We start from the raw sequence: 23476 nt of genomic DNA on the forward strand, positions 1-23476 counted from the left end.
ACAAACGTAAAACAAAATTGTTTGAGGCACACAATGAAAATGAAAATATTGCAAGAATTTTTTTAATAACGTGTTAGTATCTCATTTCCATTTCCACAATGCAGCCACTGTTACAGTAAAGCTAAATTATTTCTGTCTCATCAAAAGCTTAAAGGATATGTTATGTTTAGTTTCTTTAGGTACTCAAGATCACAGTTGCACTGCACAGCTGTTTAATTCAAAATTCTTTAAAACACTGATTCCTGTACTGTTACAATTTAACATGTACATAGAAAGTCTCCCAGCATAGACTGCTTTGAATTTGAAAGTCATTTTGTATTACAGGCAAGTCTTATCTTACGCGGGGGTTCTGTTCACGGTTAGTGCGTAAAGCGAAAACGACGTATACTCAAAATTACATCCTCAAGCCCTTTAAATCCCAGCCCGCACTCCAGCAGCCATCCCTGGCCCGGCTTCGGAGCTGCAGGCTGGGATTTAAAGGACTCCACCAGGCTTCCCGCCCTGGCCTGGCCACCAGAGCTGCAAGCAGGATTTTGTGCTATTTTTCACAGAACATTACAAAATATCTCAGTAAACAAATAAATCCACTAATACTGTCAAACCAGTTTCCAGAAACACGAACTCTTTAAAGATGAGATGAGACCTAATGAAAGCCAGTGAAAAATCATTTTATTTCCAAACTATCCAATGAGTATGTCAGATTTTGTTTCACCTGACTCATTCATTATTACTAAAGACATTTATATAAAAAAACAACCATGGAGCCATGTGGTCTGATGGAAAATCTCCATTGAAGTGACTGGAGCTATCCTAGAAATGAATTAGGCCCCTTAGTTCATTGGTATCCGCTGCCTATTCCCCCCCTCTCCCCCACCGAAAGTAACAGTTCTGTTTGTGGTATTATTAGCTATGGAAAATAAGGTAGTTTAAAAAAGGAGCTTTTCAGGTGGGAATAAGCATAAGGATCAAATGAGCGCTTAAGAAAGGTCTTGTTTTCATGCCAATACCTTTAGTAAGAAGAAAGGGGAAAAGAGTAATGCTGAAAGTTTTATATATGAGCAGAATTGCTTCTGAGAAATATTTGATTTTCAGGTTTTCTATGAGATCCTGCAATTTACACCAAAATCTTCACAATGTCCAAAGGGCTCCTTCACCAGCCAGAGGGTTTAGCTAGTGAAGACAAAGTGATTTAAGCCAGTGTGCAGGGAAGGTTTTATACTACATTTCCATGGCAACTTGATGAGGAGAAAAATAGCTTATTCAAGGACAAGTGAGCTATCTTGCTAGGACAGTCTGTTCTCTCTCTCATTCTTTCAACAGTTGCTTTGGGAGAGAGAAACCTAGCGGAAACTCTGGAAGGAGAAGTTGGGGGATGGTCATACGGCCTTTGGAACGAAGGGGAATTGGAGAAGACCATATCCAACAACATCCTAAATGAAAGGCAGATGCTGGAGCTGGGAAGAAGGTTTGGAAGAAGGAGGGCTGCCTGACAGCTCGCAGGCTGACACAGCTCACTGGCTGACACTTCTTCTGTCCTTCCTTTGCAAGCACTGAGCTATCTCTGCAATCATTACCGTCTAAAACAGACCAGCTGCCCAAATTTCCTCTCTGCTGAATATTAGATTCCAGTGCTCTCATCAACAGCTGCAGGGAGAACAGGCAACTGAACTCATACAGTGGCAGTCCAAAAGCATTTCAATTCAGCTCTCAATATACATCAGCACAGTCAGATTCCAAAACATCAGGCTGAGGTGCCAGTTACACAATGACGAAGAGTTTAGTTATGCAGCAAGAACGAAATGTCAAAATGTGGATTCTCTTTTACATATTTACCTTTAGGGCCTTTGAACAATTTGATTTCTACAACCGTCTCCAGAATAGGTCTCCTTCGACGAACATACAATCGCACAATAGAACCAGCCTCTTTTAGTGCCTCTACTGCTTTGCTGTGAGAGACCTCTGATACATCAGCCTCATTCACCCGCAAGATACAATCATTGACCCTGCAAGAAAAGAAAAAACAGACTTAGGGAATGTTGCATTTGTTATTTTGAAATTGAGCAGAATGTGCTTCATCAGAACTATTATAAAATGAACATAGGTTAATAGGAGAAACAATGAGGAGTCCTTGTGGCACTTTAGAGACTAATTAATTTGGCTATAAACTTTTGTGGGCTAAAATCTACTTCATCAGATGCATGGAGTGGAACATGCAGTAGGGAGGTATAAATACATAGCATAGCATATGAAAAGATGGGAATTGCCTTACCAAGTGGGGGGTCAATGTGAACGAGCCAATTTAATTTAAGTTGGAAGTACGTAATTCTCAATAGTTGACAAGAAATCACTTTTGTAGTGTTAATGAGCCCATGGAAACCAGGTGGGGATGTATGTCAGATCACAGATTTCGTGTGATGCATTTCACTGATTATCAGTGGGAAAATGGCACACCTGATTGTGTTTGTCAGCCTCAACCATCATTTACAGACATGAACTGCTGCTTCCTAGTATAAGCTCTTTGGGGAAACTGTTGTCTTTTTTCTGTGTTTGTAAACCTCGTACAATGGGGGGCCTGGTCCATGACTAGCACTCCCAAGTGCTAGAGCAAAACAAATGAAGAATAAACTTCTTCTCTGGCTCACTTTGCTCAAGGTAGGCCACTTCCCAGCTCTATTCAACCAGGAGTCTTATGTTAATGTAATTTTGATAAAGCTCATGCTATGCTTATTCTTAAGGAAACCAGTTATTTAAATATACACAAGGCAATCACTTTTGCTTCATTCAAATACCTCCTTAAAACTTTTTCATCAGGAAGGCCCACCAGTGATATCACTTCAATTACAAAATGTTATCACACATTGTAGTGAGGCAGCATGGCCTCCCTCCAAGACTGAGGGGGAGAAACCACTCTCTAACCCCTGGTGGGTGGAGCCAGGCAAGCAATGCCAGAAGTAGATGGGCACAGGAAGTTTAAAAGATGGGCCCTGCAGCTCAGTTATGCAAGAGCTGGGGAAGGAAGACCACGGCCGAGCCCTGCAGCCAAGACTGAGCTCTGCAGTGTTGAGAATCCAGAGGAGGAGCCAGGACTGCCAACTGACCAGTACCTGGAGGAGCTACTGGGACTGCCGCTGGGCATATACCCTGGGGAGATGGAGGAACCCCAGGAGATGGAGATACACCTCAAAGGGGTAGTAGGAAGTAGCCAAGAGACACCAGACATTTGTCTGGTTCTGTTGCCAGAGTCTAGGTGTTTCAGTGGGATCCCCACTAACCCAGTGGCACAACCCTCAGGTTCCTGTCAGAGCCCTGGGCTGGAACCCGGTAGAGGAGGGTGGCCCTGTGTCCTCCTACCCCCTGTTGCTTCCAGCCCCCCAAACTGGGGTTACAGTCTACCCACCCTAGACTGGATGGCCTGTGTTTCCTATTTGCTCAGCCTCTGCTCTGAGGGCCAGAGCCCCTAAACTGCTTGTTGCTCAGCCCCTGCCCAAATTAAACTATTGTACCAATGGCTCGCTGTCAAAAAAATAAACATGTAATCTTAACATCTGGGACCAATCTCTCCTCTGTCATCCCCATGTCACAATTCAGGGCAACTACATATGTATTCCCCCTATGTGGTCCCTCGAGGGAACCCATTCTAGGCTCCCAGCTCCTCAGCCATCATCTCTCTTGGATGTCTCTCTCTCCCAACTGAGTTTTTTCCAGGATCCACAGTTTCCTACCTACACTATGATATCCCTAACAAGCCAGATTGCCCAAACACATCAGCATCTGCACTTTGCTTTCTCTTTGAACAGCTGTAATAGGCAGCCATTATAAATGACCACAGAGCTCTTTATAAGCAAACACATTTATTCTTAAGATGAAAGCATTACAGAAAAAATATTAAAAATAATAAAAGGCCCTTCACACAAGCTAATAAGCTTACTAAACATCACACCCCAACAAGGGCTCTTGTTGGAATCAGTCCTTCAAACCCCACAAAGAGTTTTTCCTGTGGCTACAAGCTCATAACAGCCGTGGCTCAGAACCAGAACAACCATAAATAGTTCAGTCTTTACTTTATAGAGTTTGGGTCTTTGATCTTGGCCTTATGTAACAGGTGATCAGCAGACAAAGCAACACTCATCGGGCCCACTTCAAAAGGCAGGGTTTTTGCATAAACCCAGGTTGGGGTATGTGTGTTCACTTCCCCCCAGATATATCCCAGGAAATTCACTTCACACCTATTATTCCAAAAGTCCATGCTTGTCTGTCATATGGTTCAATATAGTCCTTTGATCATCCATGCTCACAATAATATATAATCTTTGTGTTTAATAAAATGGACCCTAAAGGTACTTAAACTTAATTCAGCACGTTTTCCCAAAGATATTGTAGGCAGCTTCCATTTCTGTCACACCTTACCCCACAGTTTTGTTCCCTCTTTACTGGTCATTGGGTGCCATTAGATTGTATGTACTTTTGGGCATGCACCTTTGCAACATACAGCTACTGTGAGTTAACTAGCCCCATTTTATGTGGTGAAGATATACATAAAAAATAACACGCAAGCAACAAAACTAACTGAAATGACAATACTCTAAGAAATAATGAAAGCAAATAATATGCACTAATTCTGGAAGAGCAGAAATTTTATGTTCTACAAGATTGTTATAAAAAGCCTTGGAAACCAAAGACACATTGTGTTAAATTTTTTGAGAAAAGAAGAGATGCAGAAGAAAAATTTGATAACTTTCAACTAGTACAACTGGGAAACAAGATAAACAATTAAAAGTTAACAGAAGCACAGCATGCAAGTCATGAGAGGTGATATTACTGCTCTACTTGGTACTGGTGAGGCCTCAGCTGGAGTACTGTGTCCAGTGTTAGTCACCAATGTATAGAAAGGATGTGGAGAAAATGGAAAGGATCCAGAGGTAAGCAACGAAGATGATCATAGGGATGGAATGCAAGGCATATGAGCAAAGGCTGAAGGAAGTGGGTATGTTTCATAGAAGATTAGGGTTGGAAGAGACCTCAGGAGGTCATCTAGTTCAACCCCCTGCTCAAACCAGGACCAACCTCAACTAAAACATCCCAGCCAGGGCTTTGTCAAGCCAGGCCTTAAAAACCTGCAAGGATGGAGATTGCACCACCTCCCTAGGTAACCCATTCCAATGCTTCACCACCCTCCTAGTGAAATAATTTTTCTTAATATCCAACCTAGACCTCCCCCACTGCAACTACAGACCATTGCTTCTTGTTCTGTCATCTGCCACCACTGAGAACAGCCTAGCTCCATCCTCTTTGGAACCCCCTCTTCAGGAAATTGAAGGCTGCTATCAAATCCTCCCTCACTGTTCTCTTCTGCAGACTAAATAAGCCCAGTTCCCTCAGCCTCCCCTCATAAGTCATGTGCTCCAGCTCCCTAATCATTTTCGTTGCCCTCCACTGGACTCTCTCCAATTTCTCCACATCCTTTCTGTAGTGGGGGCGGGGCGCAAAACTGGATCCAATACTCCAGATGTGGCCTCACCTGTGCCAAATAGAGGTGAATAATCCCTTCGATCTGCTGGCAGTGCTCCTACTAATGCAGTCCAATATGCCGTTAGCCTTCTTGGCAACAAGGTCACATGCATCTGACGAAGTGGGTATTCACCCACGAAAGCTCATGCTCCAAAACATCTGTTAGTCTATAAGGTGCCATAGGACTCTTTGCTGCTTTTACAGATCCAGACTAACATGGCTACCCCTCTGATAAAGTCACACTGTTGACTCATTCAGCTTCTCATCCACTGTAATCCACAGGTCTTTTCTGCAGAACTGTCACTTAGCCAGTTGGTTGGCAGTCTGTAGCAGTGCATGGGATTCTTCAGTCCTAAGTGCAGGACCCTGCACTTGTCCTTGGTTGAATCTCATCAGATTTCTTTTGGCCCAATCCTCCAATTTGTCTGGGTCACTCTAGACCCTATCCTTGCCCTCCAGCGTATCTACTTCTCCCACCAGCTTAGTGTCATCCGCGAACTTGCTGAGGGTGCAATCCATCCCATCATCCAGATCATTAATGAAGAAACAGGCCCCAGTACTGACTCCTGGGGCACTTCGCTTGATCCTGGCTGCCAACTAGATATCTAGCTGTTGATCACTACACCTGCTGAACCCGACAATCGAGCCAGCTTTCTATCAACCTTATAGTCCATTCATCCAATCCATACTTTAACTTGCTGACAAGAATACTGTGGGAGATTAAATCAAAAGCTTTGCTAAAGTCAAGGTATACCATGTCCACCACTTTCCCCATATCCACAGAGCCAGTTATCTCATCATAGAAGGCAAACAGGTTGGTCAGGCATGACTTGCCCTTGGTGAATCCATCTTGACTGTTCCTGTTCACCTTCCTCTCCTCCAAGTGCTTCAAAATGGATTCCTTGAGAACCTGTTCCATGATTTTTCTGGGGACTGAGGTGAGACTGACTGGTCTATAGTTCCCTGAATTTTCCTTTTTAACTTTTTTAAGATGGGCACTATATTTACCTTTTTCCAATCATCCAGGAGCTCCCCTGACGGCCAAGAGTTTTCAAAGATAATGGCCAATGCCTCTGCAATCACATCAGCCAACTCCCTCAGCACCCTCGGATGCACTGCATCCGGCCCCGTGGACTTGTGCATGTCCAGCTTTTCTAAATAGTCCTGAACCTGTTCTTTCACCACTCATAGACTCATAAACTCTAGGACTGGAAGGGACCTCGAGAGGTCATCGAGTCCAGTCCCCTGCCCTCATGGCAGGACCAAATACTGTCTAGACCATCCCTGATAGACATTTATCTAACCTACTCTTAAATATCTCCAGCGATGGAGATTCCACAACTTCCCTAGGCAATCTATTCCAGTGTTTAATTACCCTGACAGTTAGGAACTTTTTCCTAATGTCCAACCTAAATCTCCCTTGCTGCAGTTTAAGCCCATTGCTTCTTGTTCAATCATTGGAGGCTAAGGTGAACAAGTTTTCTCCCTCCTCCTGATGACACCCTTTTAGATATCTGAAAACTGCTATCATGTCCCCTCTCAGTCTTCTCTTTTCCAAACTAAACAAACCCAATTCCTTCAGCCTTCCTTCATAGGTCATGTTCTCAAGACCTTTAATCATTCTTGTTGCTCTTCTCTGGACCCTCTCCAATTTCTCCACATCTTTCTTGAAATGCGGTGCCCAGAACTGGACACAATACTCCAGTTGAGGCCTAACCAGCGCAGAGTAAAGCGGAAGAATGACTTCTCGTGTCTTGTTTACAACACACCTGTTAATGCATCCCAGAATCATGTTTGCTTTTTTTGCAACAGTATCACACTGTTGACTCATATTAAGCTTGTGGTCCACTATGACCCCTAGATCTCTTTCTGCCATACTCCTTCCTAGACAGTCTCTTCCCATTCTGTATGTGTGAAACTGATTGTTCCTTCCTAAGTGGAGCACTTTGCATTTATCTTTATTGAACTTCATCCTGTTTACCTCGGACCATTTCTCCAACTTGTCCAGATCATTTTGAATTTTGACCCTGTCCTCCAAAGCATTTGCAATCCCTCCCAGTTTGGTATCGTCCGCAAACTTAATAAGCGTACTTTCTATGCCAACATCTAAATCGTTGATGAAGATATTGAACAGAACCGGTCCCAAAACAGACCCCTGCGGAACCCCACTAGTTATACCTTTCCAGCAGGATTGGGAGCCATTAACAACTACTCTCTGAGTACGGTTATCCAGCCAGTTATGCACCCACCTTATAGTAGCCCCATCTAAATTGTACTTTCCTAGCTTATCTATAAGAATATCATGCGAGACTGTATCAAATGCCTTACTAAAGTCTAGGTATATCACATCCACCGCTTCTCCCTTATCCACAAGGCTCGTTATCCTATCAAAGAACACTATCAGATTAGTTTGACACGATTTGTTCTTTACAAATCCATGCTGGCTATTCCCTATCACCTTACCACCTTCCAAGTGTTTGCAGATGATTTCTTTGATTACCTGCTCCATTATCTTCCCTGGCACAGAAGTTAAACTAACTGGTCTGCAGTTTCCTGGGTTGTTTTTATTTCCCTTTTTATAGATGGGCACTATATTTGCCCCCTTCCAGTCTTCTGGAATCTCCTCCGTCTCCCATGATTTCCCAAAGATAATAGCTAGAGGCTCAGATACCTCTTCCATTAACTCCTTGAGTATTCTAGGATGCATTTCATCAGGCCCTGGTGACTTGCAGGCATCTAACTTTTCTAAGTGATTTTTTACTTGCTCTTTCCTTATTTTCTCTTCTAAACCTACCCTCTTCCTGTAAGCATTCACTATATTAGACATTCCTTCAGACTTCTCAGTGAAGACCGAAACAAAGAAGTTATTAAGCATCTCTGCCATTTCCAAGTCTCCCGTTACTGTTACCCCCTCCTCATTGAGCAGTGGGCCTACCCTGTCCTTAGTCTTCCTCTTGCTTCTAATGTATTGATAAAAAGTCTTCTTGTTTCCCTTTATTCCCATGGCTAGTTTGAGTTCATTTTGTGCCTTGTGCTGTTGGAATTACTACAGCGAAATAGTGGAAAATGAGTGACCCCCAAAATCTATTGACTGCTATTAAAAAGCGTGGGAAATTCTGGTGTCACAAAAAATAACTTATGTCAGAGTTTTACAGGGGAAAAGGAAAAAAAAAGATGACTAAGAAATCTGGTGGACCTTTCTGAAATTTGCTAGAACAGGGCCATTGCTTGTCACTGAACCTGACAGTTTGAGAACTTCCTTTGAACGCTAAGGAAAGCAGAGAAACAACAGTTAAAATTAAACTCAAAATTGAGATAGAGGAAAAGGACAGAGTTTGCATAGAGTTTTGATAAAACAACCAGCAGGTTAAGCATGAATATGTAAGAAAAACAGATGATTGGTCCTAAACATCAGATAGTGAAAGACACTATTAACTGACAAGACAGAAGAGGAAGAGGAAGCATGTCGTCTGTCTAGATACAGATATGCCCCCTGTAAACATATCTGAACCACCAACAGAATCTACATGTGCTAGACACATGCTCCAACACACAGAACTGATTCCCGTTTACACTAAGGCCCTTTTATAGTGGTCTGGAAGTATAAAGTGGCCTTAAAGGGAGGGAGAGAAAAATGCATCTATCTCCATGTTAGAGCCATCTTTCACTGCCAGAATAGTTTTAAGAGACTTTAGTGTAAATCAGAATCAGCCCCGAGCTGAGAAGTTTTGGAACTCATTTACAATATCTGGTTTGGTCTGTCAGCTGAAGTGAAAGAATACCAAGGGCATATCACACTATGTTTGGTGAATGTGTCACCCAAAAAACTAGCCCAATGTACATTTTATAATGAAGGTTAAAATCATCCCGCAGAATAATTTGTGGGTTAAATTTGCTTGCTCTAAATTGTGCATTTGCTAACATGAACAAAATGATTCAGGACCTGACAAACTTGTAGGCCAAATTCACTGAAAGTCTGCAAGCAGTTGATAAATCAGGGTGGTGAGATTAATTTAAATCAGCATTTCCCAAACTTTTTGGGACGGAACACTTTTTCGCCTATTACGTAACACTTATAATATTATTATATTATTATAATAATATTATTTTGTAGTTGTTTGGTTTTCCAGTAAAAAAATTTGCTCAAATATATTTATATTTTATTTTATAAAACAAAGCAACAATACAAATTTAAAATAACTTGAACTAACAATTTCCAACTGGAAAGCACGTATAAAATAGTACAAAAATCAAATGCAAGAGTCTTTCACGGAACACCTATTCACATCATGTGGCCCACCAGTATTCCACGGAACACAGTTTGGGAAATGCTGATTTAAATAAATGAATAGATATTGCTAGAACACATGAAATACCAGAAACCCAGATGCTAAAGGGAAGGCAGTATATGAAGTAGCAAATCCAGTCTAAGCTTTCTAGCAACTAAAAAACCAGAACAGATTGTTCTCCCAAGACAACCAAATCATAAGGATTATAAACGGAGTAGTGTAGACACTTTAAAATCTTCCCTCTTGATCTGGATTTTTTTGGGGGGGCGAGGGGTGACTAACTTAATACTTAGAGGGGAAAGGTGATTTTGTGATTCAGGTACTGGAGTTGAATTTAATTCCCTGCTCTTTCACAGACTTCTTGTGTGTCCTTGGCCACGTCACCTAGCATCTCTGTACCTCAGTTCCCAAGCTGTAAAACGCAGGATTAAAACAGTCCCTTTTCTCAGCTTTTGTTGTATTTATTTTGATTGAAAACTCTCAAAGGCAGGGGGTTGTCTCTTACTCTGTTTGTACTGTGCCAAGCCCAGTGGGGCTCAAGCTCAGTTGAGACCATTAGGTGCTATTGCAATAAAAAAAAATAAACAATAATGGTTCTTCTCTGTGGAGTATTCACCCTTGTCAGAATTTTCTGGGAGCTGGGGGTACCATTTGGCAAAACGTTTCTCCCCACTAGAGGGTGAATTTCTATGAAGCTTGCAGGAGAATGTACAGCTTTCCCCACATCTAGACATCTTAAATGTGGAATTGAGGATGGTGACCCAGTATTGGTTTAGCTAGAAAGAAGGGGGGGGGCACTTGGTCCCTACAACTGACTGCACTTTGCTTTTGGTCTGTGCTGTGGTCCTTGTATCCCGTCACAGGACAGGCCATCTGCTAATGAGCTTCCCTTTGCTCTCTTGGGTCAGATCAAAGGAACCTGAGGTCAAATGGGCAGCAGGGACCTGCTACCAGGGCCAGCTCCAGGCACCAGCTCAGCAAGCAGTTGCCTGAGGCGGCCAACAAAGATGGGTGGCATGTTCGGCACGTCAACGGGAATTCAATGAAGGGAAGGACCCCTGCCAAAGAATGAAGAGGTGCAGTGGAGATGCTGCCGATTGCAATCACGGCTCCCTCCCTGCACCGCCGTATGGGGAGGCAAAAACCCTGGAGCCAGCCCTGCCTGCTACACAATGAACCAGGCTCACTTTGCACTGCTGCAGCACGCTGTTCACTGTTCTGGTTTCCCACACAGCTGCAGGAGCCGCAACAGGAGCCCTGTGTCACCGACAGGGCAGCAGCTGAATGGGGCTGCATAATACATTGGGATACATGTGGGAGAGCTTCTTCTGGGCACCAGAAGCCTAGTACCCAGGTAGGGGACAGAACTACCTCCTCATTGTAATATGCAGCAGCCAAGACTTCAAACTGGTGGGCCCCTGGCAGTAACCATTCTTAATATTAACGGGACTTACGGGCAAAAAATATAATAGGCCCCCTACATGTGGAATTAAAGCTATGCTTTCCTTCCAGAATATAGGTAAATCCCAGTTATCCAGCTCTTTCAAGGGACATGCTGGAATTCTGATTTCTGGGGAGATTTCTGAATCTGGACAAGCCACAACTTGATGCAGCTTGGATAATGTGAATTTACCTTAACCACTTCTTTGATTGAATAATCTATTATGTGGAAGCTTGCTGGAATCTGAGATTGATGTAGCATGGTTATGCAGCTTTCATAGGAAGTTAACAGTTTGTTGCTTATTGCTAGCATTGCATTTGCTTGTTGATTTTTTTAATAGTATATTTGTCCAAATGTAATAAAAGTGTCACTTTATTAAAGATTCTTTATAATACCAGAAACATTCACGGTGTAAACCACTCACTGGTAATAATGTAATCACAAATTATAGCAAAAGCAGCTTCTATCAGAAGTAGGTATTCCGCCCCCACCCTCAATATTTCAATCATATTTGTCAGTTTCATACAGCATTTGTTACTTTAGTTTTCTACTTATTATTTGTAAGATGGAAACAGCAACACACTGCACTATATAATTAGGAATGGAAAAACCCCTGCGGCTTCTTAACTGTGACAAGAAAATAAATCCATAAATTATAATGTATTCCTGCTCAAACAGCGCAGTGCAGGATGTGTCAGCATTTCTCTTCTTTTTAGAGGTTTTAAACTCAGCTGTAAAACTTCACTCTAGGCACACAGCTAGCAGACAAAGCCTCAGCTGGAGAGCAATTTCTTTCAATTTTAAAATAACTTTGATCATTTTTTAGTTCTAGCCTGGCTCTGAGAGCTTCCTGGAATAAAGCTAGGGTTACTCTCCTATTAACCTTCTCAGCAACACTCCATAGACAATGTGACACAAAAAGTTCATCAAGTTTTACCATTGTATGTTTGTCTTTGTACCTATTATTGTGCATTTATGTCATAGCGTTTACATGCCAATTGCTTGTCTCAGGACGTCCATTATAGTGCTATGTTGAATGGTGAGTCTTGCATCCAAAGACTCCATAGACTTCATAAAAGCCAATTAATGTACCAAGCACTTTCATCCAGCCTCAACCAAAGGAGTAATCAAGTCCTTTTATGTAGTAAAAGCAGCTGCAGACAATGTGGGCTATTGCTTGAAACACTAGGCTGCATGGCAGGTTAGAGATAAGCTGTATGATTTAGGGGTCTCCCTGCTTGCCAATTCTGGGGGTAGGATATTGGTTTCAGGCTGTGTTTGGAGGAAGAAAGACAGGAGAAAGAGAGTGACCCTAAGTGGAAGCTGAGAGATTGGGCTTCTTAGACCCAGAGCTCGCTGGAATGGCAGACTCAGTGATTTCTGAGGAAGGAAATTGCCTACTGATGTTTGTTTGCACACATAACAGCGAGTCAGGCCTTTGTATGCTTTCTTTTGTAAATAAACAATATTACTTGATGCATATCACCATTTTATCTTCCTTACAGAAACAATCCTGACAGGCCGTGAATTTTGGCTAACCCACCAAACCAAAGCAGCAGCAACAGAATGCTTCTGTATCCAGTTTACTAACATACTAACATATGCTGTCTGGTCTTTATGGACTATGATATACATCTCTGTATAAGACTAGTTTCAGTACATGAGGGAAAGGCTCGTTCTAATGATGGTCTGAATGTAGGTAGGAGTTAGAAACTCCTTCAGACTATGATGCTGCTACTGTCTGTGCCCCAGGAAAAGTCCCTGGAATCTCTCTATCCTAGTTTTCCTGTCTGTGAACAGAGTTTCTCAGGGATGTTTGGAACATTAATGTTCATCAAGCATTCTTTGTAAAATATTAATTGATGTTATACCAATATGGTAAAAGTAATTGCTCCCTCTGTTACTTTTGTAGTCTTAAATATATATATTTGGGGTTTTAAAATCTTTTCAGGCCTGATCCTGTGAGGCAATGGGTTCTTCTTATGAGGCGCTGAAGTCGGCACTTCTTGAGAGAGACTCAGAGGAGAGGAACCCTTAGGAAAATCTAAGTGAAATTTTGTTTTGTTTTGCTTTTTAAAAAAAGGAAAAACTTAATTTTTAAAAATGGCCACGTTTGTACTCCTAACTTTTTGAAATTTACTCATGTTTAATGCATTATTTGTGCTTGCATAATTTTAAATTATTCGTTTAAAAAATTTGGCAAGCAATTAGTCTGAACCGTTCTGGAACTGATTTTGATACTCATCATGTTAGCTGAAATCTCAATCTTTGAGTGATTAATGTTTCAAAACTACTAATGCACATACACAATAACTTGTCATTTGTATTTCTATCCAAGCTGTATAACATTCAGATGTTTCCTAATACAGTTTAATATGACACTAAGTGTATGTTACTTATTTAGGATTATTTAAACGGCATTCACCCTGAACTGTTAGGTGCAGGCTACCAATATCCACTAGATTAAGACAGCTGAAAATTCCATACAAACCTGAGAACTTCTTCCCAACAGCCATACATTAGTGGATGAAAATCCAACCTACCTTCAACTCACCTCAGGGTTTACACCCCAGGATCCTTGTAAAAAAAAATCAAAATTCCTCACCACTCCCTCCCCTAAAGATGAGCCCAGGAAAGCTGAAGTGCAACAAAAAGGATCATCCATTTCAGGGTCTAGTGGATAAGAACAGGGGCAACTTTAAGGCCTTCACAGAGGAAGTCCTGCCATCCATAACCTATTTAAACCAAGGAAATATCAAGATCCAACAATTCAGCTGATCTCATCTGACACAGTATCACATGTGGAAGGAAACAAACTCTCATAAAACTAGGACCCAAACCATATAGTGCTTCATGGAGTGACTTTTCCTAGTTCACAAAACAATTAGTTAAGTACAAGATGGTCAGGGATGCAACCCCATGCTTCAGGTGATCCTAAACCTCTGACTGCCAGAAACTGGGACTATAGGACAGGACAATTTATCACTAGATAAATTGCCCTGTTCTGCTGTTCATTCCCTCTGAAGCATCTGGCATCATAGTCAGAAGACAGGATACTGGGCTGGATGGACCATTGGTCTGACCCACTATGGCCGTTCTTATGTTCTTGTTAAGTATGTATTAAGAATCTGATATGAATATTAACTAATATACTAGTATGGATTATTATGATTCATATAGAGGTACAAATTGTACATGTTTTATAATCTTTCATGTCACTTTATTCTTTTTTTTTTAAATCCCTCCAATAGACAAAGAATGCTTAATATATACAATTATGTCCAAGACATGTTATGGCTGTAACACACATACAAAAGTACAGTTACAATTGCCACTTTAAAGAGAGATTCTGCCTTTTGCTAGATCCACTAGTGCAAATGCCAAATCAAAGAACTTTTGCTATCTATGAAATATAAATCTGGGCTTATAAATCCAGACTCTCCTGCCTCCTAAATCAAGAGAAACTTTGTTTAAATCAGTGGACTTAAGCCAGTGTATAACAGGAGAATCAGGTCTATAGATTTGCTGGACAGTAGTGTAGACACTGGACAAACACATGGTCGCTCATCCACCCATTCCCAACCTTTTAAAATTAATTATTATTATTATTTGATTATTTGTTACTGCTGCTATAATACCCAAGATATGCTTATCCCCTTTGCCCTCCAAATAGAGAACACTACACAGTCCCAGCCAAGCAACATGATCAGGGTGACGACTAGCACTCAGGCTGGCCTGAACCTTGTTGCTATAATTACGATCTGTTTAAATAATTGTTTTAGGTTACAAAACTCTGCACAATTTCCGTGAGCTTGTGTACTTATTTGTAGTCATTTTATTTCCACCTTTCAGGGACAGATGACAATCGCTCTTCCCTCTGCAACAAATGCAGGGCCAGTTCCCACCACCCACTTTGTCTGTGAAATGAACTGCTCCCTCTCTCTATTTCCCATCAGCTTCACTCTCTCTAGCCTCCCTATGCTCTTTTCCATTTCCCTTGTCTGTCCTCTAACTCTGCCTCCTCCAGCTCCCATCTATCACTCCCATCTATGCTTCTTCCCCACTCCCGTTGCCCTAAAATACAGGAACTCATCAAGTCTCTCCCCCTTCTTGGCCCCTAGCACATTCACTCCCTGCAAGGGAATTGGGTCGGGGGAGTCTTATATAGATGGCTCTGGCAGCCAGAGGAGACAACAGCTTCTAGTGCTGGCCAGGAAGAACACCTCTAGGGTGACCAGATAGCAAGTGTGAAAAATCAGGATGGGGGTGGAGTGTAATAGGTGCCCATATAAGAAAAAGCCCCAAATATGGGGGTTGTCCCTATCAAATTGGGACATCTGGTCATGCTAAACACCTCTGTTCACAAAACACACCCCTCACCTCTAGCCCAAAGGCTAGAGGGGTGCTCTGGGGACCTAGAAAGAAGAATAGAAAGATTACATAGCTGTGGGTTGCAGTGGCAGGAGGGGGTTGGGATAAAAGGACCAATTAGCAGTGGTGAGATGGAAAACGAGAAAAAAGAAATCCAGTTAAGTATGAGCTGCGTGAACATGGTGCTAAGAGGCTATGAAGCTCCTCTTAGCTGCTGTTGCTGCTGGTAGAGGGTGGGGAAAGGGCTAAAGTGCTCTGGGTAAATCTGTCTGGGTGTGGTACCATGCGGAGAGGACTGAAAGGCACTGACTTACCCCTTTGCCCTCCGATGCATCTGCTGCCAGCTGCTTTGAGGAAGGAAATTCAAGGATATCAGGGTTTTCAAAGTCCATTCCCCCCAGCTCCTTGCAGCTGCTGCTGTTGCTCCCTGTGCAGAGGGAATGGCCTCAGGGCCTAGTGCCTTGGTCTGGTCTCTCTGCGTATGTCTACACTGCAATTAGACACCCACAGCTGGCCTTTGCCAGCTGACTTGGGCTCGGCAGCAGGGCTGTTTAACTATGGTGTAGATGTTGCAGCTCAGGCTGCAGCCCAAGGTCTGGGCCCTCCCACCTCACGGGGTCCTAGAGCCCGGGCTACGGAACAAGCCCGGAAGTCTACCTTGTAATTAAACAGCCCCACAGCCTGAGCCCTGCGAGCCCAAGTCAGCTGACATGGACCAGTCGTTGATTTTTAATTGCAGTGTAGACATACCCTCTGGGTCCATCTGAGGGAGGGGAAGGAAGCTTGTCTTTGATAAAGATGTGTTGCAGCTACCAGATGTAACACAGGCTCCTTAGATAAAATCCTTCCATCCAGGATATCTGCAGCACATACATGTTTGTGCAGGAAAACCAGTTTCAACAGAAAACCCAGAAGGCTATTCTGCACTCGATATATTTACTAGCATCTTTAATCTTTGGGCTCTCAAAGTGCTTTGCAAACACTAATGAAGCAAGCTGCACAACAGCCCCACAAGGCATAGCAGATAATGATCATTATACCCACTTTACAATGGGGAAACTTAAGCACAGAGGAATGAAAGTCTTGCCAAAGATCATGTAGCAAGCTGAAGACAGAACTAAGAGTACTGCACTAACGTAGAAAATACTCCCTTCGGTGGTGGATTGATCAAGACAAGATATTCCAAACTAATAAATATAATAAAAAGGACAAAGAATGGGTACTTCTGTACTCAACTCTGTCGTCTCAAGTGCATCAACAATAGGTTGTATACTTAAACTGAGCAGCAGGGCCAACTGCTTCTAGTACCATACAAATTAGTGAAGCGACAAGCTTTGTTTTTGATATATGACATGGCAGACTAGCATGTCAGAGCAAAAGGGAACTGTGTGTGACATGATTTTCATATCAATTACTTTAGTGCCATGTTTCACAAAATTTCAAAGCCTCTCCCTCTAACACTTACAATGCATATGGAAGAAGACTGGGTGAAGGAATTGGTAATAACAAAAGTTGGTTCTGTTTGGCTTCGCTAAGCTCTCCAAGTTCAAATACTTGTCCAAACCACAGATGAAATGTCTGATAGTGTGCGCAATACTACAGAAACCACCTGTCTCTTAGTATTTCGGCACTTCCACTTCTGGTTAGATCTGGGAAATAACAAAGTGACTCAAAATAAAACCCTTTTTTTAAAAAAGAGAACTCATCTGTCTCTCAAAAAGGGTTTTGTTTTGGTTTGAATTTTGAATGAAGACTCAAGTTAATCCAAACTATCAATCTCATACTTGGTGGAAAGTGGAAAAAACTGAAAGGATATTAAGAGTTCTGAAGACCCTGAGAGGGAAACAACACTAAGGCTATTTTATATGGTACCAGATGCGTAATATTTTTCACTAACAATAGTTTCTGTAAAGACCTGATGATTTCCCAGCTACAAAATCAAGAAAGCTTTCCCCCCCACGTAAGTGATTATTGAGCTATTTAATATTTGTAATTGCAATAGCAGTGCACAGAGATGTGGATGGAACAACCACTTGGGTTTGGCTTATAGCACCATTCCACTGTTGCAGCATTCTCAGGCCATTATTGTAAATGTGCAAGGAGATGGTACTAAACGCATGTTGCTGATGTGTTAGTACTGTTGGATGAAATAGACAGATGGGGTATAATGTACCTACAATGTGTCTGAACTTAAAATTATGTTAATGTGTGTAATTGCTGTCAGAAATACTGATAGAAATTGGAAGAGAAAGACTTTGAAAGTTATGGAGGGTGAAGAGGTAGTGATCTTTCTATGTAACACTTTCCTTTATATAACATTCCTGAGACTTTTTTTTTTTTAATACGCCTTCTTTGTTTGTAGCAGGCCTTTGAAATTCAGCAGTGAAAAAGGGCCCTCCCTCTTTTTTTTTTTTTTTGGTCCCATGAAATTCTAGTCTGGTTTAGCTAGAATTAAACTGTTAAAAAAATCACCATTTCCCTTCTCTCACTTGCATCGCTCAGTGAAATTTTTTCAGCCTGCCAAAATAAAACCTGAACATAAACATCTGGGCTCATGCCATCATCAAATTCACATTGCACTGGGAGCTAGATGTGGTGAGACCTTTTTTTGACATTGAAGCCATGATGTTTCAGATGGAAGCAAAATTTTCAGTGGGAAGGCTCCTTGGGTTCAGGGCATACTCTCCAGTCACTTCTGACTAGACAGAGAGACCCAAATAAAAAGTCTGATGTTTCTAATCTGAAAATGGATGTTTCAACACAATTCCATTTCATGAAAATGTTCTATACCGTTTCTTTGTTTTTGTTTCAATGCAGAACAAAACATTTCAAAAGTTGTTGTGAAACAGAATTGTCATCCTCCAGCCAGCTCTACTGGGAACATCAGTAAGCTATCAAAACTGTAATGGGGTCGGATGATGTGTGGAGCCAGCCCCCCAAACTAACACATTGCCTCTGCATCTCATCCTCTGCTCTGTGGCAGATGGGACAGGAGACAGTGGGTAGATACACCAGCTGACAAATGTAAAAGAAACCCCCAAAGTCTAGTTCAGCTCAGATCCCTGTCCATAGAGTTTTACTTTATTAACATAAGGAAGATTCAACACAAAGCAAAGCAACTCAGATCCCTTGGTAAAAAAACAACAGAGGCCTCCGCTGTTTCCAGCAACACACCATTATAGCTGCTGCAACTGCTTCTCTGCAATTTTACAGCTCTCCCCAAGATCAATCACCTGATAGGCAGGGAGCCAGAGTTCTCCTTGCAACCCCTTATGCACTGGTGCTTAAGGAGCACCTTTATACCTCCTCACATCCCCTAGTTCCCAGGGGAGAAGGGGGAAGAGAAAGATTAGCCAGGATTCTCCTCACCACCCCTAGATTGACCACATGGCACTGGGAGCCCATCCCCCCCTTAGCAGTAAAACACAGGTCAGGAGCCCTCACCTCCCAGGGAGTGGAAAAAGCCAAGCCAGGCTCCATTTAACCACCCTCTGGTCTAAAGCTAGTTGGACTTTTTCTGTCAATGATTTTCCATAAATGACATTTGCAAAAAAAATTGATTTCGCTAAAAAAAAATTTGTGTGTGTGTGTGGGGGGGAATTCTGATTTAAATATTTCATTTTGAGTTGATTTGACCGAAATTGAAATATTTCATTCTTTTAATTGGCCCAAATATTTTGTTTTAATCCACTCAACACAACATTAACTGTATTTCCCTATCAGTACATTGGCTTGTGGGATTTGTAGTTTAAATCCCCACACACTCCTATGGACTGGATTCCCTGGAGGGCTACATATCCCACAATGCAAAGCAGATCTAAACCAGTTCTCAGATGACTGTCTGTATTATTGAAGGTGTAGTCCAGCCATGGAGCCTGGCCCATAGGAGAGAACTGGGTCACCATATTCCCAAACTACAATTTTCATAGGCAATGTAACATTGAACTGACTCAAAGTTAAGCATTTTGGGAGAGTTCAATAAACTGAAATGAAATATTTTTATTTTGGAATGTCAAAATGTTTCATTTCAATCAGAAATGTAAATATTTAGACATTTCCAAATCAATTTTTTTTTTAATTTTTATTCCATAAAGAAACAATGACATTTCAGTTTCGGGATGAAAACAAATGTTGAAATGTCAGCATTTCCAAGGGACTGGAAAATGAAATCAATACCCCTAGGAGTTGACACTAGATAGATACAACACAAAGGATTAGGAATAGGGTTGTCAATGTTCTAACAACACAAAAATGAATGCTCTTGACCCACCCCTTCCCAGGGGCCCCACTCCTGCCTTGCCCCTTTTGAGGCCCCACCCTCCACTTATTCCATTCCCCTTCCCTCCATTGCTCACTCTCCCCCACCCTCACTCACCTTCCTGGGCTGGGGCAGGAGTTGGAGTGTGGGACGAGGAGGCTCTCGGGTGAGGCCTGGAATGAGGGGTTTGGGGTGTAGGAGGGGGCTCTGGCTGGAGCTGAGGGATTTGGAGTTGGGGAGCAGGCTCAGGGCTGGGGCAGGTGGTTGGGGTGTGGGGTGCAGGCTCCAGGAGGGCATTTGGATGCAGGAGGGGGCTCAGGGCTGGGTTTGGGGTGTGGGCTCCAGGAGAGAATTCTGACCCTGGGCAAGGATTTGGGGTGTGAGCTCCAGCTGGATGGTGCTTACCTCAGGTGGCTTCCAGTCAGTGGCACAGCAGGGCTAAGGCAAGTTTCCTGCCTGCCCTGGCTCCGCATGACTCCTAGGCGCTGGGGTGGCCAGGTGACTCTCTGCAATGCATGCTGCCGGCGCCTGCAGGCGCTGCCTCCACAGCTCCCATTGGAAGTGGTTCCAAGCCAATGGAAGCTGCAGAGCCAGCGACCAGGCTGGGAGCAGTGCATGGAGCTTTCCTGATCACCCCTGTGCCTAGGCTGCAGGGACATGCCAGCTGCTTCCAGGAGCCATGTGTAGCCAGGGGAGGCAGGGAGCCTGCTATAGCCCCGCTGCACCACTGACCAGAGCCACCAGGATCCCTTTTCAGCTGGGCATTCCAGTTGAAAACTGGACGCCTGGCAATCCTAATTTGGAAGGACAGGGGATGTAGATATCAAACCTGATCAAGATCCCATTTAAGTCAACAGGAAGCCTCCCATTTTGACTTTAATATGAACTGGATCAAACCCGTATTGTGACATACAGTTGGCACTTGAATGTTACGCAAAAGATGTGTGTTTTACAGAAGGAGGAACAGAGATACAGACAAGACTTGAGATGGGCAGAGCTGTATAGCTCAGGATAAGAAGCTGTAACTCTATATGCAAAGAAAGGAAGCCAGTGGAGACATCCAGTGAGGGAAGCGTGATGTGATTAGAATAGCAGAGAGGAAAATTGTTTACTAACAATATTTTACATGGACCAGATGAAGAGATGGTAATTCTTAATGTTTAAGTCTCAGTGAGTGCAGTTATAAGTTTATATTAAGAAAGCATCATTTGAAATCATATAATACATGGATCTTAGGGGTGTATGGAACCTCTTTGGTTTGTGCTTATTATACACAGCTAATTTATGGTTCATTCAATTTTTCCCAGGTATGTTCCTTATGAAGTTGAAAACTCTTCCTAAGCTGGATCAGTAGAAGATATATTTTCTTTAATGGCAGCATAAAAAATACACATAGATACCTAAAATGATCAAAGTTAATGAGCTCAATAACTTCCTAACACAAACCAGGCCAGAGCAGTCAATAATTCATGCTCTAATTTATGGCCATCTGCAGAACAAGCATGTTTTGTTTAATGGGGTGAATGTCTCCTGATTAACTTACTACTAAATTATGTACTGAACTAATGGCACTGTCAGAAGTCTGTAAATAGTGCAGATATGAATCAATGTATAGCAGCAGCACCGTAATTATTAGTAATGTCATGGGAATGCTTTATGCCATAATGTATTAAATATTGGTACTGATGTCCTAAATTCAAGACCAAAACTTACATAACCAACAGAGAATGAGAGAAAGGCAACATGTGACAGATGTGTAGTCACATTGCTTAAAGTACTAACGGAAGGCACTCAGATACTATGCTGATGAGCATAGTATAAAAACCTATATAGAATAAAACAGAACAGGGACTGAGGCACTGTAGATCACAAAGTGTGTTCTCTCTCTATTCTTATGCTTTGATCAATGATACAGATGAAGCATGGCAATCAGCCCCAGTTCATTTGGAAACTCTCTCAGCTCCTTACTGAAAAACTTGCATATTACTTGTAATAACTCTCCATAGGCTCTACAATGAATAGACAAGTATTTGGGGGCATTGAACAAACTATCACCCAGTGGTGAATCCAATATTGAAAATGGACATTACTAAAAAGCTTACTCTATAACTATGCGACAGAAGGAGGTGTTAAATTTCATGCTTTTAATTCAATTTAAGTCTTCAAGCTTTGATCACAATGGAATCAGTTCCAGTCTTTTCCCTGTTTTTTTTCAAGTCAAATACAAGCACATGTTAAGATAACTTTCCAGTTGGATATAATTCTTTCCCTATAACAGTTTTGTATTTCTCTTTTTTATTATTAAATATATTTGCATGAAAACAGGGTCTTAATTTCGTCAGAGTTTCCTTTCTTCTACTGCTTATCCATAGGTAAAATTATAATCCTCCAACACACACCAGTGGTTTGCCTAAGGGCAGGTCCAGACTAGAGCTTTAAATCGATTTAAACAGCTTTAAATCGATTTAAAGCTGTAACCGTCCACACTACAGAGTACAGTAAATCGATTTTAAGGGTCCCTAAAATCGATTTCTGTACTCCACCTAAACGAGCGGAGTAACCCTAAAATCGATTTTATAAAATCGATTTTATGCTAGTGTGGACGGAAACAGAAGTTAATGGCCTCCGGGAGGTATCCCATAGTGCACCAGTGGCCGCTCTGCACAGGGAAAGGAACTCTACTGCTGGCCAGGTAAACAGGAAAAGCCCCGGGAACTTTGAAATTTCAGTTCCTGTTTGCCCAGCGTGGAGCTCTCAGCAGCAGAGATAACAATGCAGTCTCCTGAGAATAGAAAAAGAGCTCCAGCATGGAACACACAGGAGTTACTGGATCTGATAGCTGTATGGGGAGAAGAGTCAGTGCTTTCAGAACTGAGATCCAGCAGAAGAAATGAGAAACCTTTGAAAAGATTTCTAGTGCCATGAGACAGAGAGGACACAGTAGAGACTCGTTGCAATCCAGGGTGAAAGTGAAGGAGCTCAGACAGGCGTATCAGAAGACCAAAGCAGCAAAGGGCAGGTCAGGATCTGGCCCCAAAACATGCCGCTTCTACGAGGAGCTGAACGCAATATTGGGGAACTGTGCAACGACAACCCCCCCTTGTCTGTGGATTCAGAGGTGGGGGTAGTGATCTCTGCCACTGCGGAAGATTTAGAGGACAGCGAAGATCACGATGAGGACCAAGAGGAGGACGAAACAGCAGAGAGCACAGAGCATTCAATTCCCACTAACAGCCAGGATCTTTTCCTAACCCTTACAGAAGTACCCTGCCAGCCCTCTCAAGCCAGTAGCACAGAAAATGATGCTGTGGAATTGTCCTCTGGTGAGTGCACTTTTTTTTATTAAAAGCGTAGGCTGAATGAATGCAAGCCTTTTTTAGTGAGTGATTTGCCATGAGTGCTTGCATGCAGTAGCTGGAATTAGAGTTACTGGAACAGTCTGTTAACATGTCTGGGAACAGAGATGACCATTCATTCCTTTCTTCTGTGCTGAGCCAGTAAATGAAAAACCTTTCTTAAAACAATGACCCAGGTGGTGGTTGTTAGAAAGCTGTTCATTCCTACGGGGTGGTGTCCCCTAGCACTTGGCCAGCATGAATCATCCCTATT

General features: G+C 42.4%; 1 protein-coding gene across 9 annotated transcripts in view; it reads right to left on the minus strand.

Annotated features, from left to right (window-relative positions):
• DLG2 (discs large MAGUK scaffold protein 2) overlaps nucleotides 1-23476 on the minus strand; it is a 1569268-nt gene that overhangs the window by 455686 nt on the left and 1090106 nt on the right. For all 9 annotated transcript variants that reach the window (XM_030558530.1, XM_030558473.1, XM_030558462.1 and 6 more), the window contains one exon: nucleotides 1834-2003. In XM_030558530.1, coding sequence (XP_030414390.1) covers nucleotides 1834-2003 — 170 coding nt within the window. The remainder of the gene's footprint in view (nucleotides 1-1833; nucleotides 2004-23476) is intronic.

This window comes from Gopherus evgoodei, chromosome 1, assembly GCF_007399415.2.
Source record: "Gopherus evgoodei ecotype Sinaloan lineage chromosome 1, rGopEvg1_v1.p, whole genome shotgun sequence".
NCBI classification, from domain to species: domain Eukaryota; kingdom Metazoa; phylum Chordata; order Testudines; family Testudinidae; genus Gopherus; species Gopherus evgoodei.